The 18,382-nt window shown below is 43.6% G+C and overlaps 2 protein-coding genes across 2 annotated transcripts in view; one reads left to right on the forward strand and one right to left on the reverse strand.

Annotated features, from left to right (window-relative positions):
- Positions 1-1,677: 1,677 nt before the first annotated feature.
- NEURL2 (neuralized E3 ubiquitin protein ligase 2) lies at positions 1,678-10,223 on the reverse strand. The gene is made up of 2 exons (XM_089673427.1): positions 9,496-10,223; positions 1,678-1,934 (listed from the first exon to the last, which is right to left on the reverse strand). Exons 1-2 carry the CDS (start codon positions 10,205-10,207, stop codon positions 1,819-1,821), a joined length of 828 nt encoding a protein of 275 aa, XP_089529553.1. The 5' UTR covers positions 10,208-10,223; the 3' UTR covers positions 1,678-1,818.
- A 4,219-nt stretch (positions 10,224-14,442) lies between these two features.
- CTSA (cathepsin A) overlaps positions 14,443-18,382 on the forward strand; it is a 31,060-nt gene continuing 27,120 nt past the window's right edge. The window contains exon 1 of the mRNA XM_089673415.1: positions 14,443-14,591. Coding sequence (XP_089529541.1) covers positions 14,503-14,591 — 89 coding nt within the window. The 5' untranslated portion in view covers positions 14,443-14,502. The remainder of the gene's footprint in view (positions 14,592-18,382) is intronic.

Consider the following 18,382-nt stretch of genomic DNA (forward strand, 5'->3'; position numbering starts at 1 on the left):
TGGACAGAAGATTCAGCAGTGGTAGTTTTCATTTTATATGTGACCGTTTTCTTTTCATATGTACCTTATTTAATAAATGTATGTATCTGCTTTGCCCACTGCTCTTTAGTTCTGTAGTTGCTGACTTTTAATAATAGGACATTTACCTGTCAAGGGATCCAGTGCTGTCTTCATTCAGACCGGTTCTTCGGGTCCCCAGTGCCACCATGCTAAGTGTTAAAATCCAGATGTGGCTTCACTGCTGGTTCCCCACCACACAAGCTGTGCTGTGGGCAAAGGGGTGCCGAACTTTGCCCGGATGGCCTAGGTGATCCGGGTATAAGTGGTAGCAGGTACCTGTCAAAACCAGGAACACATCCCCCCCCCCAAAAAAAAGGCAGAATAGTGGAACTTTCCTTTAGGGGTGAAGCTCCATTTTAGGAACTATGGACAAAATCAAAATGAATTATACAATGCAGTCTGCCACTAGCATTATTAACAGCAGTTTTGGTTTTTTTGAGTCCCTACGAAGGCTTAGTTTACATTTGTGGTTGGAAGGGGAGGAAGTGGGACAGTAAAAATATGCAGTTGAGTGGCAATTTTATGCCCCCCCCATCCTTAAACTGCAAAGGCAGCCTGTTTGAGGTTGTATGCATGCTGCTGCCACAATGCTTAGCAGTGCAGAAAAAACTATCCCCTGTTGCACTTGGCAAAAATGCTGTTTGGCCATAAGAAAAAATACGCAGGAGGCAGCAGTATTGCCTTCTGAATGCCTGTCTATCACTCCTGCACCGCTCTCTGTAAAGAATTTCACCACAGATTGCTTTTCAGAGACCAACACAGGTATAAATAATATATGATGATCCAGCAAACAAATTTTCTGATTTTCCACTTCTTGTAACAGTCTAAGCAGTCCAGGAAAAATGGCAGTTGGGCGGGTTGGAAGAAACCATATAACACTTGCAGGGTTCCGTAAAACAATGCTTTTTCCAAAAGAAAAAACTGATGATGCAACGGATTATAGAATTTCAGGTATAGTTGGGCTTTAGCCTTTTTTTCTGTTACTTTAGGACCATTTAAAGAATAGATTCACCTTCGGGAACTTGTTGCATGTTCCGCCCATTTAGGGTGAAACATGTAACATATTTCTGTCTCTGCAGCTCTCCCCTCGATTTCCCCCATGACAGTGGGCCAGGGGGATCTTCTCACTTTTTTTAAAGTGAACTTATCCTTTAAAACTACATGTCCATCTGAGACTAACCTATGATGGTGACAAAAACTGCTGTGCAGTCCCACTTTATAGGAAGCAGAGTTGTCACCCTGCTGTCCTGTAACACCACGTACAGCTTTAAAGCGGAATTTCACGCATTAGGGAAATTCTACTTACAGCTGTGCTCAAAAGTTTGCATACCCTGGCAGAAATTTTGGCACGGATATTGAAAATATGACTGATCATGCCAAAAAATGCTCTTTTGTTGAAGGATGATGATCCTACATAGAACTGTTACATAGACGGTTACATAGACCTGTAGTTACTGTGGTGAAAATGGGAGTGAGTGGTGTGCAGTAGGCATGTTCCTGAGGGTTGTTACCGTATTGCAGGGGCCAATATTTTAGCAAACACCTGATCCATATAAAAAGTACAGTGATCTCTGTGATCTCTTGAGAAACAATTGCAAAATTATAATATTGCCAGTATCGCCTCAAATTAGGTTTATTGGGTTACAAAACAAAGCAATGACCTATGTGAGCTCCAAGAGAGGAACATGTTCTTCCCATGTGTATGTGTTTTTGTAGTTCCACTTCCGATAATCGGTTAAGTATAAATGTCTAGATATTTCACTCAAATTTGCAGAAGTTCTTCAGCAACTGTGGCAGGTCTAACTGATCAATGTCGAGTCTGCGGATCATGTGTTTCTGGATGATAAGGCGGCACAACGTCTGCAGAGATGGAACTGGAAAATGGAAAAAAGACCTCTGAAATTATAAGTATATAACTCAATGCTAAAAAAAAAACTATTCAGACTAAAGTACAACTTTACATTGAAAGCAGTTTATTATCTGGATTCCCTTTAGCATGGGAAGTTACTAAATACTTTTTCACACATTTCCTGCATGTTTCAAATTTAAGTATGCATGTCTTAATAACTTCCCTTACCATGATTCTTCACTTTGTGGTTTCTTTTTAACCCCATCACCATATTTCATGAGGAAAAGTCACCAATGAGTATTTGTAATCCATTTAAATCTCCGTAAGTCACAGTAGGCCCATGCCCCTAGATGCCACTTTACTAAGGGCACCTTATTTTGCCAAAACCTAAACTGACAGTGCTTCTGTCCCAGCCACTTACTCCAGCTGACTGAGCTGCTCTCTGCTACATTCCTTACCTGACCGTTCACCTTTCGTAGCTATGATACCCCAGGTGACAATGCTCCTCTCCCATCTACAAGTACCAGCTGACAGAACTCCTCTCTCAGCCACAAATGTCAGCTGACTACTCCTCTACCAGCCACTACCCCATAGGTTGCAGTTCTCCTCTCCCAACCACAGTCTCCCAGCTGACAGTGCTCCTCTACCAGCCACTACCCCATAGGTTGCAGTTCTCCTCTCCCAACCACAGTCTCCCAGCTGACAGTGCTCCTCTACCAGCCACTACCCCATAGGTTGCAGTTCTCCTCTCCCAACCACAATCTCCCAGCTGACAGTGCTCCTCTACCAGCCACTACCCCATAGGTTGCAGTTCTCCTCTCCCAACCACAATCTCCCAGCTGACAGTGCTCCTCTGCTAGCCATAGTCCCCTTAGATGACAGTGCTCCTCTCCCAGCCACAATCTCCATCTGACAATGCATTTCTACATGCCACAGTCCAGGAGCGTACCTACAGGGTTTGCATCTGGTCCCAACCCCAAGCTCCAACGGGCCCCTGTGGCTCCCCTGTACACCTGGATAGGAGATGTGTCATATAGCAGAACCGATGCCCTCCTTTTTTTAAGAGATTGGTTCTTCTACATGCTGCCCCTCCTATCCAGGTCCTGCTTCCCCCAGGGCCCCTGTGTACCCCTTGGCCCCCACAGCTCTGCCAGCTTCCCCTTTTCTGTCAGCTGCTGTGGGGCATGTGTCAGGATAGGGAGTGGGAAGGGGCTGGTAAATGTGTTGTTAATTACCAACCCCCTTCCTTGTCTGAATGAACAGAGTTAGTGATTGGTCCTGTGTTAGTGTTTACTATGCTTCAGTTTGTGAATGAACAGGAAGCTCTGTACAGCTGGGGCTAAGGAGAAGGAGACTGATGTGTCCTCAATTTCCTTTCTCGGTCTCAAATGTGGAACATCAGAGGTCTGTTTAGACCCGTGATATCTAACCAAAGCCCCCTGGGCTCCTAAAAGACATTGCAAAAAAAGTAACAAAAATAAAAACTACTGACACCAGTGGCAGAACTACCAGGGTCGCACTTGCCACTGTATGCTGGTGTTCTGCCACTGTGGGAGGGCCCCAGGATGTCAGGAAGGGGGACCACTACAGAACATGTGGAAGGGTCCCTCTGCGGGACTGTAAGGGTAGGTTTACATCTATGAAGATTGCTGTGTGGCTTTAGCTGATTGTGGGCGGCTACTGGTGTCCTTAACAACCAATAAGTCATCAGCTGTCAGCAGGGTTCCCCGCTGGCAACTGAATATAAAAAAAACAAACAATTGCTGGCAATATAAAAAAAAAATCAAGTAAAAAAACAGTGTCCGAATTAAAAAAAAAAAAAAACTACGTGTGCCCCCCCCCCCCCCCCAAAAAAAACCATAATCCATACCAGACTCTTATCCGATTGGGATTGACATTGGATCTTCTTCAGGGAACAGTTTTTTTTTTTTAGTTTTTTTAATAAAGGACTTGTCAAAAACTGTTGTCTTTTACTCTCTTTTGACCCTTTTTTGGGTCTCATTCACATGGTGGGTGGGTGCACAGGTCATGTGGTCAAAAACAGCAAGTATGGGGAATCATTGGAAATAGTGGATCCATAATGAATTTTCTCTACCAGAGACAATTTCATTGCGAGTTACTAACTGTGGAATTGTCTCTGGTGGAGAAGATTCATTACGGATTCACTATTTCCATTGATTCCCCATACTTGCTGTTTTTGACCGCATGACCTGTGGTCATATTCTCTGGTAAGAGGCTGTGAGTGGTGTCAGTGGAGGATCCTTTTTCTTCTTTTTGGTGGCACAGTATCTTCCTAAGAATATGGGCTTTATATAAATTACAGTCACATTCAATGGACTTTCTTTGAGGACTCTAATTCTATAGTCATATTTTATTTTGTGTATGAGTGGGGTGAATTAGCGCTACATATTGGTCTTGTAATCATATCATAGGCTGCCCGCATTTTTGTGATAGCTGCTTCTTTCACTATATGTGCTGCATTTAGTGAAGGTTTACATAATCACTATTAGATTGGTTCACATATATGCATTTTGCATTTGATGCTTTATCGAGTGCTTTTTGCAGTTTGTTTTGCATTATTATACATGCGTTTTGTACAGCTCTTTTTTTTTTTTTGTTGCTAGGCAGAATAAAAATGCAATAAAAACGTGGCTAAAACACACTACCATGCATTTCAGCTGCTGCTCTGTTGAACTCCATTGTAGCAAAAACGCTGCTTTTTGCTCTTAAAGTCCCTGACCCTTTCCAAAAACACAGCAGCTAAAAAAAGCATGGATGTAAACATGTTCCATAGGAAACCATGTTAAATGGACTGTAACATCCATACAGGTATGGACATACACTAGCCGGTTTTGTAGCAGCTTCAAACAGTTTCAGAGAGAACTGTATGGATTCAGACAAACTACCACCAACAGTTTCTATTAAAGCCATGTAACCATCAAAAATGTTTTTGGTAATTGGTCTTGCTCCGTTCAATTGTTTTTTGCAGTTGGAAGCTGGTGTTTAAGAGTAATTCAAATTGCCTACTACATGTGCATGCGCAGAGTGACTCACAGAAACCTCAGCTGCATCAGTGCATGCAAAAAAACCTATAGACTATTCATTTCCTCTTAAAATGCCATATTAGGTGTTAAATACTAAAAACCTTCTCTACGTTTAAGGCAAGGCGTATATTTAAAGTGTTACTAAACCCACAACAGTAAAATCAGTCTGTATATGCAGTAAAGCATGCTTGTTATACTCACTGTGGAGCCTGAGGGGTTAATCCTTTGCATTGTGTAAAAATGCTGTTTAATCCTGTCTTCTCTGATCCTCCCCTTCTTCCAGTGTCCTCCTCTTATCTCCTGATAAGACATATTGTGTGGAGAGAGACTTTTTTTTTTTCTTGCGAGAGTGCATGTGATCAGCACAGGGCCAATCAGCACTGTACAGACACAAGTCAGGGGTTCTGCATCCTCCTAGAGCAGAAAGAAAACTCCTCCTACAAGCTTTAACCAGTGCTCTGCTGAACACTGATAGAAGTCACCTGACTGCTCTAACTGCTGATGTGAAAAGGTATTCAGCAGTTTATATGTACTAAAATAATTGCACTTCCATGTTCTGTGTACTGCGGGAGACCAGATATAGTCAATGCAGGGCTCTAGGTTTCTTAATGCTTTACATTACTCATTTGTTTAGTGCTGACACTTTTTTTTTAAGTGTTTTACAGAGAACACACACACTCACACCTCTGTTCTTGTTTGGGGAACTGAAATACTCTTCCTTCTGCTCCTATAAGCTGATAAAAAAACTGCAAATATCAGATCTTTAGCCATACTGTATCAAAGATTTAGCAGAGACGATTAAGAGGTGATATGATCACCATGTATAAAGACATACTTTTTTTTTTTTGTTTTAAGTCCGCAAACGTGCGAAAAACGAAAAACCCGTAAGTGAATCACAAAAAATGTGCAAGTGCGAAACACCACACAATAAAGTGCACATAGGGGTGTACTTTGTCCTTCCCCCGAAGGGGATGGACCTCTACCCTGATCCCCCGGGGCACGAAGCTCCTGACAGGGACAAGGTTCCCATTTGGTCCACCTAGCCAAAAGGCCTGGCGGACCCCGTTCCTTGTGGCCAGCCAAAGCCAGCCACTCAGTACTTGGCCAGGGGGTTCTCCTGAAGAGAAAACCCCCTAGGGACAGGGGAGGAAGGAACCAAAAGGCCACACATCCTCCCCCTAGACTTCAGGATAGGCCCGAGGACCCACACCCTCCATCCTATGAGGAAATAAAACACACACATAAGGTGAAAGCGACAAACAGTGGGAGAAATAATAAATAAATAAAAAGTGGTTGTGCCAAATGTGCATAGACCAGGCCCTGAGGCCTGTAGCAAAAATTGCCCCGAACTTAGCCAGAAGGCCTGGTCCTGAGGGCGCTGTGCAGAAAAAGTGTTTAAACACAGTGACCATGTGCCTTTTCACACGTTGGGGTCCCACACCCAGTATAAAGACATGCTGGTAGGTTAATTGGCTCCTGTCTAAATTGTCCCTAGTATGTGTATGTATGAATGTAAGTTAGGGACCTTAGATTGTACACCTCTTGAGGGTTAAGGACTGATGTGAATGTACAATATATATCTGTGGGAGACCAGATATAGTGAATGGGGGGGTCCTGGGTTTAGTAACACTTTTAAGTCCGTGTTTACTATTTGTTTCTCTAACAGATGTGCCAGGTGTATATATATCACAATTTGTCACAATGTGGCAGACATGCTAATTATTGTTCTCTGGGTACTCAAGGCTAAACCCCCCCAGGGAAAAAAACATTCTATGGCCCTGCTGTTAATGTCATAGGTCAGAGGAGAATGGGCAGACTTGTTCCAGATGATGGAAAAGCTACAGTAACTCATGTCTATATGGACCAAAATCTCTGAGGAATGTTTCCAACACCTTGTTGAATCTATGCCACGAAGAATTAAGGCAGTTCTGAAAGCAAGAGGGAGTCTATCCCGGTACTAGCAAGGTGTACCTAATAAAGTGGTAGATGAGTGTAATAATACCAGGGATTGTTGATCTAGGGCAGGGATATTGAATTAAAATTCATGGATATTGAATTAAAATTCCAGTCATTACAACTTTCATCCAGCAGGGGTCCGAGTCTAATGTTCGTGCTATGACTTGGGTTCTCCATATCACAGCCCCACCCCCTTACATTACAGTTTCCCCTTTACATCACAGACTCCCCTTTATACCACAGTACTACCTTTAAAATTTCAGAACCCCCCCTTTATATCACAGCACCCCCCCTGTACAATACAGCCCCTTTTTTACATTACAGTGCCTGCTTTACATCACAGCCCCCCTTTGCATTCAAATCCCCCCATATTACATCACAGTGCCTTCTTTAGTTAATTGTCCTTTGTCTCCCCTTCACATCACAACCCCCCCCCACACCTTTACATGAGTGTCCTCGGCCCCCACCGCACATCACAGTCCCCTTCCCCTTCACATCAGTGTTCTCTGTCACTCCTTTAAGTCACAGTCCCCTTACCTAAATCCCAGTCCCCGTCACAGCCCCGCTTCCTTGCACCCCAGTCCCCTTTACAGCCCCCCTTACTTGCATATCAGTCCCCTTCACAGCCCCCCTTCCTTGTATCCCAGTCGCTTTCATAGTCGCCTTTTTTTGCACCCTAGTCCCCTTTACAGCCCCCCCCCTTACTTACATCTCAGTCCCCTTCACAGCCCCCCTTCCTTGTATCCCAGTTGCTTTCATAGCCGCCCTTTTTTGCACCCTAGTCCCCTTTACAGCCCCCCCTTACATCTCAGTCCCCTTCACAGCCCCCCTTCCTTGCACCCCAGTCCTCTTTACAACCTTACTTGCAACTCAACCCCCTTTACAGCCCCCCTTACTTACATCTGAGCCCCTTTCACAGCCCCCCCTTTCTTGCACTACAGTCTTTACAATCCACCTTCCTTGCTCCCCAGTCCATTTCACAGCCCCACTTCCTTGCACCTCAGCCCCCTTCACAGCCCCCCTTACATCTCAGCCACCTTCACCCCCCCTTACTTACATCTTAGTCCCCTTCACAGCCCCCCCTTCCTTGCACCTGAGTCCTCTTTAGAACCTTACTTGCATCTCAGTCCCCTTCACAGCCCCCCCAGTCCTCTTTACAGCCCCTTACACCCTAATCCCCTTTACAGCCACCCCCCTTACTTACATCTCAGTCCTCTTTACATTTCACAGCCCCCCTCTCCCCAGTTCCCTTTACAGCCCCTCCTTACTTACATCTCAGTCCCCTTCACAGTTCCTCCCTTCCTTGCACCCCAGTCCCCTTTACAACCCCCTTCCTTGCACCCCAGTGCACTTCACAGGAGGAGGATATCAGCTGCAGAGGACATCCAGGCTGCTAAGTGTCCGTATAGGATTGTCATTCCGTTTGTTTGTGGACCGCAGTCCGCCATTTAGTGATGCCTGATCTAGGGGGATAGATATACTAAGGGCAAATAGACTATGCACTTTGCAAGTGCAATTGCACTCATTTTCTCCAGAGCTTAGTGAATGTGGTAAAGCTTTGCTGATTTCCACCATCCAATCACGTGCAAGCCAAAATGCTGTTTTGTTTTTTCTTGTGCCTGATTGGGTATTCTTTACAAAGTGAGCTTTACCACATTTACTAAGCTTTGTGCCTCTCCAAAGTGCAGAGTCTATTTGCCTTTAGTAAATCCACTCCATAGAATATTGATGGCCTTCAGGAGATAAGAAGGATTTGGTGCTGCCCCCTCAAATTGGGTCGTTCTAAGCACTGGCCCTTGGGCACCATTATAGTAAATACACGCCTGTTTCCTACCCCTTCTTGTACATTGCCTAAACACAATACACACGCAACCAAAGCACGACCTCTTGCTCTCTAGCTCCGTCTCCTCCTCCCATGCTCATCTCCAGTACTTCTCCAGAGCTGCCCCCATCCTCTGGAACTCTCTACCCCAATTTATCAGATTATCGCCTACTCTGCTCACTTTTAGACAATCTCTGAAAACCTCTTCAGGGAAGCCTATCCTGCCTTCAGCTAATAATGGAATCTTCTACTCCTCCCACCAGTCCATCCCCCACAGTTACTAATTTTTGTATCACTAGCCCCTCCCTCTTAGATTGTAAGCTTCAAGGAGCAGGTCCCTCCTATCACTCTTGTATTGAACTGTATTGTTGCTGTATTGTCTCCCGCTATATTGTAAAGCGCTGAGCAATCTGTTGGCGCTATATAAATCCTGTATAATAATAATAACCAAAGCATTCCTGTTTAGTGCAGAAGCTGATCTGAGAGATATTGGGAGATGGTTGGACGCATGTCTAAATGTTCTCTGATTTTTCAAAAATGCTGTAAATCCTCCTAGGACCTAGGCCAACCATCAATTCATAAATTTATTGTGCAGCTTCCTATTTCTTTGTCAACAACTATTCTTAAACTGGTTCCATAGCTGGTTATTAATGTATAGTTTATGAGCTGCTTCTGAATGTCAAAGGATAACATGTTTCCTTATATGGAATTCCCCCCTCCCCCTATGGCCATGTGTTCAGTTAATAGTTGAATGTGATACATACATCCATATTCTAACTGGATCACTCGGATACTCTTGGTGGAGGCGAAAACGTCAATGACAGCATACAGCGGCTGCGAGGCTGGAATTCCACGGGCACTGGCCCCCATATCTTCTCCATTAATGATAATGTGCATGTGACGGGTTCCATCTGACTGTGGTTCATACAATACCCCAATCCTGCTCCTGCGGGCTGTAGGTGGCAGCACATTGGTTTTGTACAAGTCATCCAAAATGTGGCTAAACCGGCCAGGCCTACTTCGTGCTACTAGCTTGTCACGAGAAATTTTATACTTGCCCACTTTTAGGTAAGGGTCCGATAGAAGCCCTTTTCCTGAGCTAGGGCTATTTTCTCCTTCATCGTTCACCACTCTATTATGGTTCCGTGTTATGGCAAACACCCAGCTATCCCCTTGATTGATAAGATCTGGCAGTGAATATTCCGGTACAACGTCCAGGGTGCGAGGATCTCGAGCTGTCAAGCCAACTCTTAGATGACCACACCACCCCCATTCTTTTTCCTCAATCTCGACCAAAAATAGCTGGCCAGGTTCCAGTGGGTCTCGGCTGAAGCAGATCCCATTAGCAAAGCTTTCAACTCTTGTAGCTTGTGTTCCTGTAGGGTCGATGCGAACATTTGTGCCATGGATAGGGTGAAAACACGTAAATGGTTGCCATTGCACGGCCATGTCTCCGGCACAGAGCTCAGATGACATGCAGCTTGATGCTATTTTTAAAAGGCCAGAGCGTGTGGGTTATCTGTGCTGAAACAGCTGCAGGAGGTATAGTGAAGTGCCTTTTAGGGAAAGTGAAGCTGACTAACACCTACCAAATTTCTAATTACAGAAACTACTGGAGCAGAAAGACATCTGAAATCACATTTCTGACTTTTTGTAAACTCAGTTAACAAATTGCAATTTCTGATAACTTGTCTTTCACCATGCAATAAAAAGACTTTGGTATAAGACCATAAAGATGGTCAAAGTAGGCCAAGTATGGCTCTAATTCATAGACAGGAGTTCAAAATCTGTTCTTGGCTTTTACGCTCTTCTCTTTTAGATTGTAAGCAGGGGCTCTCCTAACTCTGAATTCTATTGAATTGTATTGTAACCGTACTGTCTCTATTTATATTGTAGAGTGCTACATAAACAGTTAGCACTGTATAAATCATGTTTTTTTATTATTATTATTATTATTATTATTAATAATAATTAAAATAAAATGATTATAAAGAAGGAAGGAGGGAAGATGCTCCTGGGGGACACAATACTGAATGGACAACCAGTTCTTTTTCCTTGTAGGTGGACATCTGCTTCTGAAAACAGGCAAGCAACTGTCATTTCATTTTTACTTTATTTTTATTTCACTAAATTTAAGCTCACCCTACATATTACAATGTGACCACCTAAACTATTCATTCAATCTGTATACAATCAGGCAGGCCCTTGCACCGCATCATTTTTGGCAGATTGTGCAGTAAGGCCCCTTTCACATTGGCGATCTGATCAGGTCCACCTGTCAGTTTTTCACACCCACCTACCCCAAATCCGATCTGCTAAAAAAGAAATGGAAGGGGATCGATCCGTTCTCCTTCGTCTACGCTAGGGCAGCACAGTGGCTAAATGGTTAGCACTTCCACCTGGCAGTACTAGGGTCGTTGGTTCAAATCCCAGCCACAGTACCACGTGCCTGGAGTTTGCATGTTCTTCCTGTGCCTGTGTGGGTTTCCTCTGGGTACTCCGGTTTCCTCCCACACTCCAAAGACGTGCTCATAACTTAATTGGATCCTGTCTAAATTGGCCCTAATAAGTGTATGTATGAATGTAAGTTAGGGACCTTAGTTTGTACACCCCTTGAGGGTTAGGGACTGATGTGAATGTACAATATGTCCACACTATATAAAGTGAGCATCCTCAGTGACACCAATACAGTGAAACAACTATGACTAAGCAATTTATGGGTGAACCTTAACACACAATAACACATAAACTGCTGATAAATGAGTGAACAATCACAAAAAAAAAACAGAAGTGAATTCTCCACATACAACAAGTGCCTAATGTGCACAATAATATCCATAGGAGTGAATATGGCGTGATCACAAAAAGGAGAAACAAATGTCAGTGAATAAGTGACATACAAAATCACTGTTAAAATCAATAAAAAGTGACATGAAGAAATGGCACAGGATAAATTGAAACGTGGTCAAATGGTGACTAGGGACCATCAAGTGAAGTGGAAAAAAATACATAAAAATATAATCAGATAGCAATAAAAAGTGACATATAAATTGTGACACCAAAAATAAACTTGGCCAATAGGTGAATACAAAAAAACAAAGCAATCAATGGTGTAAAAATGGATGCAAAATAAGTCCCAAAAAAACCAAAAGTCTAAAAACACAAATAGTGTGTGAATCTTCCGCACAGAAAACGTGTAGAATTCAGTGACCAAACAAAGGGGCAATCCTTCACCCCTAGCCTGTGAGCTCACCTTCAAACTGCGACTCTCAAGGAGTCACAAAGAGTAAATGCAGGTAGATGATCCTCAACCAGATGGATCTCAATGGCAAAACACACGAAAGCTCCTCTCCATGGCACCTACAGCAATCAGTAATAATGATATCCTTTAAGAGTGTGTATACCTTTAACTCTTCTCCACCTCCAAATTCCTCATAAAAAGGGATAAAAAGAGAGCTCCCATAGTGTAGTAAGTAAAGCTTTTATTAATGTGTAAATAAAAAAATAAACTACGCACAAGTGTACACAGGTCTGCAGACCCAGAAAGCAATCACTGTAATTAACCACTTGACCTCCAGAGGATTTACCCCCCTTAATGACCAGGCCTCTTTTTGCTACTCGGCGCTGCACTAATTCAACTGATAATTGCGCGGTCATGCAATGCTGCACCCAAACGAAATTTACGTCCTTTTTTTCACACAAATAGAGCTTTCTTTCGGTGTAATTTGATCACCTGTGCGCTTTTTATTTTTCACGCTATAAACAAAAAAAGGACAAAAATTTTGAAGAAAAACAATATATTTTACTTTCAGCTATAAAAAAATATATAGTAAACTCAAAGTTGGTTATAAATTTAGGCCAAAATGTATTCTGCTACATGTTTTTGGTAAAAAAAATCCCAATAAGTGTATATTGATTGCTTTGTGTGGAAGTTATAGCGTCTACAAACTATGGTATAAATACTGCAATTTACGCCATTTTTCTGCTATACAGCGCTGCGCTAGTTTAACGGACAATTGCGCGGTAATGCAATACGGTACATAAATGAAATTTACATCCTTTTTTTCCCCACAAATTGAGCTTTCTTTTGGTGGTATTTGATTGCCTGTGTGGTTTTTATTTTTTGCGCTATAAAAAAAAAGGCTGACAATTTTGAGGAAAAAAAACAATATTTTGGACTTTTTGCTATAAAACATGTCCAGTAAAAAAAATGCAAAAATCAAATTTAGTCATAAATTTCTGCCAAAATGTATTCTGCGACATGTCTTTGCTAAAAAAAAAAACCCAATACGTGTAAATTAATTGGTTTACGTGAAAGTTATAGCGTTTACAAATGGCGGGAAAGATACTGGGATTTTTAGGTTTTTTTTATACTAATAATGGCGGCGATCAGCGAATTATGGCAGCGATCAGGGACTTATGGCAGCGACTAGCGACTTATGGCGGGACTGCGGCGGACATTCTGACATTGGGGGGTACTGACTTGGGGTCACTGACATCCCCAAAAACACTAATACAGTGATCAGTGCAAAAAAAAAACCACTGACACTGTACTAATGGCAATGGGGAGGAAGGGGTTAACTTTATTTTGCAGGGAAGGGTTATAGGAGTGAGGGGGAGTGTTTTACTAGGGGGCGGGGGTGTGTACTGGGCGGGACAAGGCTGATCGTGAAAGAGAAACTGTTCTTTCTCGATCAGCTCATCCTCGAGCTGACAGGGAAGTGACAGACAGCACAGCTACTGCAGCTGTGCTCTCTGTCACTGTTTGCCGCCGATTGCCGGGAGATAGCCGGTAAGGACCGGCTGTGACCTGGCGACTCACATCTGCGGCGGTGATCGGCGCGCGCCCCCTAGCTGTTTACAAAACACACGTTTTAAAACGTGGTTTTGCCTGCCAGTGCCGCCCCGCCGCCGTATATCTACAGTGGCAGGGCGGCAAGTGGTTAAAATAGTACAGGGTGTATGAGGTTGGGAGTACCAAGATGGCGGCTGCTGTTTATACTGTAATGACATCACTACGCTTCCGTCCTACGCTTTACGTCATGAGCCATGTGACTTCATCAAGGCTAAGAAGGTGGTGAAGACAGACTCCATTTAAAGGTAGTACGCAGCTGAAATCAATCAAAGGGGCAGAACACAGTGACCATTTTACAGGAGCTTGAGCAGGGAGGCCAGACATAGAAAACAGCATTATGCAGACATAGAAAAAACAACATTATGTGGACCTAAAAAAGCTTCCTGCTGTAATAACAAATTTGGGAGACATACAGGGAATAAATACAGGGTGACTAAGTGGTAGACCTAATTAGTTGGGTACAGCGTTGCATGATCGCGCAATTACCAGTTAAAGTAGTGGAGCACTGCATAGCAAAAAATGGCCAGGTCAAGAAAGGGGTACACGTTAACTCAAGTGGTTAATGTACAGGTTATAAACGCTGCGAAGATGGAGGTGAAGGGGTTAATGTACTAACGTACAGGATGAGGGAGGGAGAGAAGGGGAAGCTCAGGCTGGATCTGAATATTTCATAAAGTTCCCTCTTTCTAAATAAAGAATGCTGACTGATGACCATGCAGTGACCCAGGAACACTTCATTCCAGCTCAGGAAGAGGACACTGGTTGCTATGGGTGACTGAGCTCTGTACACAAATAGAACGCCCTGCCAGAACTCTGCACCTATCACAGAACACAGCACACCAGACCCCGCCCACATCACCCACTAGGAGGAGCACGTGAGCTCCAGCCACCAGACGAGTCACATGACCGGAGTCATATGAGAAGGAGGAAGTTGGAGGAGAGAAGAGAAGAGAAGGAAGTGAAGGCGGCCGGCTGTGATCTGCAGAGAGGAGAGGAAAGGGGAAGGTGAGCGCTTATCGATCTGTCTCTATCGATGTGCAGTCTGATCTGACATTGTCATAGAACTGTTATGGGAGTATGAAGGGCTGAGCGGTGTGATGGGAAGGAGGGGGCTGAGCGGTGTGATGTACACACAGGAACTTTGATGACATCCCAGTCTTAGTCTGTAGAGTTCAATATTGAGTTGGCCCCGCCCTTTGCAGCTATAACAGCTTCAACTCTTCTGGGAAGGCTGTCCACAAGGTTTAGGAGTGTCTATGGGAATGTTTGACCATTCTTCCAGAAGCACATTTGTAAGGTCAGGCACTGATATCGGACAAGAAGGCCTGGCTGTCAGTCTCCACTGTAATTCATCCCAAAGGTGTTCTATTGGGTTGAGGTCAGGACTCTGTGCAGGCCAGTCAAGTTCCTCCACCCCAAACTCACTCATCCATGTCTTTATGGACCTTGCTTTGTGTCCTGATGTGCAGTCATGTTGGAACAGGAAGGGGCCATCCCAAAATTGTTCCCAAAGTTGGGAGCATGAAATTGTCCAAAATGTCTTGGTATGCTGACGCCTTAAGAGTTCCCTTCACTGGAGCTAAGGGGCCAAGCCCAACCTCTAAAAAGACAGCCCCACACCATAATCCCCCCTCCACCAAACTTACGCTTTGCAGTCAGGCAAGTACCGTTCTCCTGGCAACTGCCAAACCCAGACAAGTCCATTGGATTGCCAGACAGAGAAGTGTGATTTGTCACTCCAGAGAACATGTCTCCACTGCTCTAGAGTCCAGTGGCGGCGTGCTTTACACCACTGCATCCGATGCTTTGCATTGCACTTGGTGATGTAAGGCTTGGATGCAGCTGCTCGGCTGTGGAAACCCATTCCATGAAGCTCTCTACGCACTGTTGTTGTGCTAATCTGAAGGCCACATGAAGTTTGGAGGTCTTTAGCTATTGACTCTGCAGACAGTTGGTGGCTTGTGCACTTTTGCATGCGCTGACCCCGCTCTGTCATTTTACATGGTCTACCACTTCATGGCTGAGTTGCTGTTTGTTCCCAGTTGCTTCCACTTTTATAATCCCACTAACAATTGACCGTGGAATATTTAGTAGAAATGTCATGGATGGACTTATTGCACAGGTGGCAACCTATCACGGTACTACGCTTGAATTCACTGACAGTGAATTCTTTCACAAATATTTGTAGAAGCAGTCTGCATGCCTAGGGGCTTGATTTTATACACCTGTGGCCATGGAAGTGATTGGAAAACCAGAATCCAATTATTTTACAGGGCTGGCCCAATACTTTTGGCAATATTGTGTGCGTCAATTACCATGAAATTGGTAACACTTAAACAGGCCATTTACTGTACTATTCCTATGCTATTTTCTTTCTGGCCAGTTTACACTATAGAAACACAGTCCAGATGCATTTCCACACGCTCATTTTTGGTGCATTCCGGTGTGTTTTTGATGTGTTTTGGTTCATTTATTTTTATTTTTTTTCTTTTTGTTCAATTTAACCCCTTGGCGCTGGTGCCTCCTGGCCCTATAAGGGTCCCAGAATCTGGGAGGCGGGGATTTGGGGTCATGTGGCTGTCAGGATTCGCTGTCACATGATCGGAAAGGTCGCGATCGAAAGAGGAGATTTGGACTGAATGTGTGTGCTGGCAACGTGCAGGGCGCACGCTCTCAGCACATATGTTTTTTTATTAATAGAACGCAAATGTGTGGCTGCACGGCGTCTAGGCCCAGACGCCAGGAGGCCGCACATTTGCATTTGGCCAGCGCCAAGAGGTTAAAAAAGGGACACGTTTGGAGCATTTTTACTGCATCCTAGTACAGTTCTGTGCAGGAAAAATGCAGCCTGTTCTACCTCTTTCCCCCCCCCCCCCCTTCCTTTTTTTTTTTTTTTTTTTTTTTTCCCTGCAACCAGAACGCACTGGAACTGCAAGCACTGATGTGAACTTTGACATTGACAACCATATAACCTGCTTTCTGTGCATTTTGGATGCATAAAAAAGCAACTGAAACACATGTAGTGTGAACTGACCCTTACCCTAGGTTCACACTTAAGCATTTTTCAGAAACGCAGTACAGTCCATTTAACATGATTTCCTATGGGACATGTTAATATCTGCGTGTTTTTACCCGGTGTTTTTTGTAAAGGGTCAGGGAGTTTGAATGCAAAGTTGCGTTTTTGGTTCTATAGACTCCAATGGAAATGCTGCAGAAAAGCATGTAGTGTGTTTTTGCTGCGGTTTAAATCTGCCTAGCAACAAGAAAAATTGAAGGAAAAAAAAATGCGTCAAACGCAGGTGCAAACCGCAATTCAGAAACTGCTCAAACGCATCCTTCTTAGGTGTGAACCATAGCCTTAGAGTTATCAAAATATGAGATCCTCCTAAACAATCTAATTAATATTCAATCAGCCAGATCCTCGCACAAGATGGGAAATTGTGCAATCACATTGCATAGTGTATTGTCCTGTTACTATTGTATGTATTTAGTCACTTCCAAACATGACAGAATTGTTTTTGTCGAGGGGACGCTTAGTAAATGTTAAAAAAAAAAAACAATCAAAAGAGGAACGAAAAGGAAGGAAATCTAATAATTATTAAAAAAAAAAAAAAATCCGGACATACATCAATGCATACATGGAAGCATTATTTTTTTAATTGAGAGCTTAATACCTTGCTGTGATAACTAGATCTGACCATCTGCTATCAACGTATGCTGAGCACGATGCATGGTGGTAGTGCCTGAGGATGGCTTGTACTAACTTGTACAAAGTCTACGGTCATCCTGGTGACAGATTACTGAAAATCTCCACTTATTTTCAGGTGTCACTACCTCACTGGCCAGAAGATTAAGGTGTGGCTCCACTGTTGAACGTAACTCGTCCGCAACAAAGTAACACCCCACTTATCTGACAGCAAGGAGTTGATCTGGAAATGGTCGAGTATTTCTCTGCCCTACAGGATCACTAGTTTGACATGACTTTCAGGGATTGCAGTGAATGACATTTCACTGGCAACAGAATCGCCAAAAAACACTCGTCTGAATCCTGGAGATCTTGCTTCCTCACAGCACATTTTGGTCTGTGAGGGGCGCTGTAGGAGCAGACTACTACTACTCTCTTCCTGTTATTGATAAGCTGCTGTCAGGAGTGTGTAGTGGCATGCTCATTCTCCGTCAGAGCTGCTGGTCTCAAGCCAGCATCCTGGTTTTGTCAATGATGCACTCTCCCTGCCTGTCCACCTGCAGGGTGATTAATGTAGCCATACAAAAAAGGGGGGGGTTTGTGAAAAGAGTTTCACAGAAAAGCGGCTACATAGTGAACAGAACGTGACACACAGGAAGAAATTTCCAAAAATTATGCTTTATTACACATATAAAAATATGACATATGGGCTTTCGCCCTGGTTTACCATCACCTCAGTTGAGACAATACACACAGACCTAAAACCATTTAAAATGACACCAGAACCGGTCTAAATGTATGTGCAGCAGGGAAAATGGCTACAAGAGTCTAGTGTCCCTGTAGCACAAACACACAAGCGAACACTTCCCTAGGGAGGTGTATCCAAAAATTATGCCATGGGCATACCATAATGGAGGATGCAAGGGATTAAACAGTAACCATATAGGCAAATCCCAATCAAGGAATCCAAAAATTATACTATAGATATGTATGTCACATGTATACAATGAAGCAAGCACAATATGCGTCAAAAAGGAGAATAGCAGGCCTCAGGCCTGTATGAAAGAAGACATAAATGTCAAATATATTATACAATACATTCCTGTGCCGG

Source organism: Staurois parvus, unplaced genomic scaffold (assembly GCF_062004578.1).
Source record: "Staurois parvus isolate SC_StPar_1 unplaced genomic scaffold, SC_StPar_1.0 ptg000137l, whole genome shotgun sequence".
Lineage (NCBI taxonomy): Eukaryota > Metazoa > Chordata > Amphibia > Anura > Ranidae > Staurois > Staurois parvus.

Bases quoted from the DNA above. Each gene is read 5' to 3' on its own strand.
- NEURL2 (XM_089673427.1), bottom strand. From the start codon at position 10,207: ATGTCATCTGAGCTCTGTGCCGGAGACATGGCCGTGCAATGGCAACCA. The intron at 1,935-9,495 runs GTATGTATCACA...TCCATTTTCCAG, and splicing joins GATCCAGTTAGAATATGGAT to TTCCATCTCTGCAGACGTTG.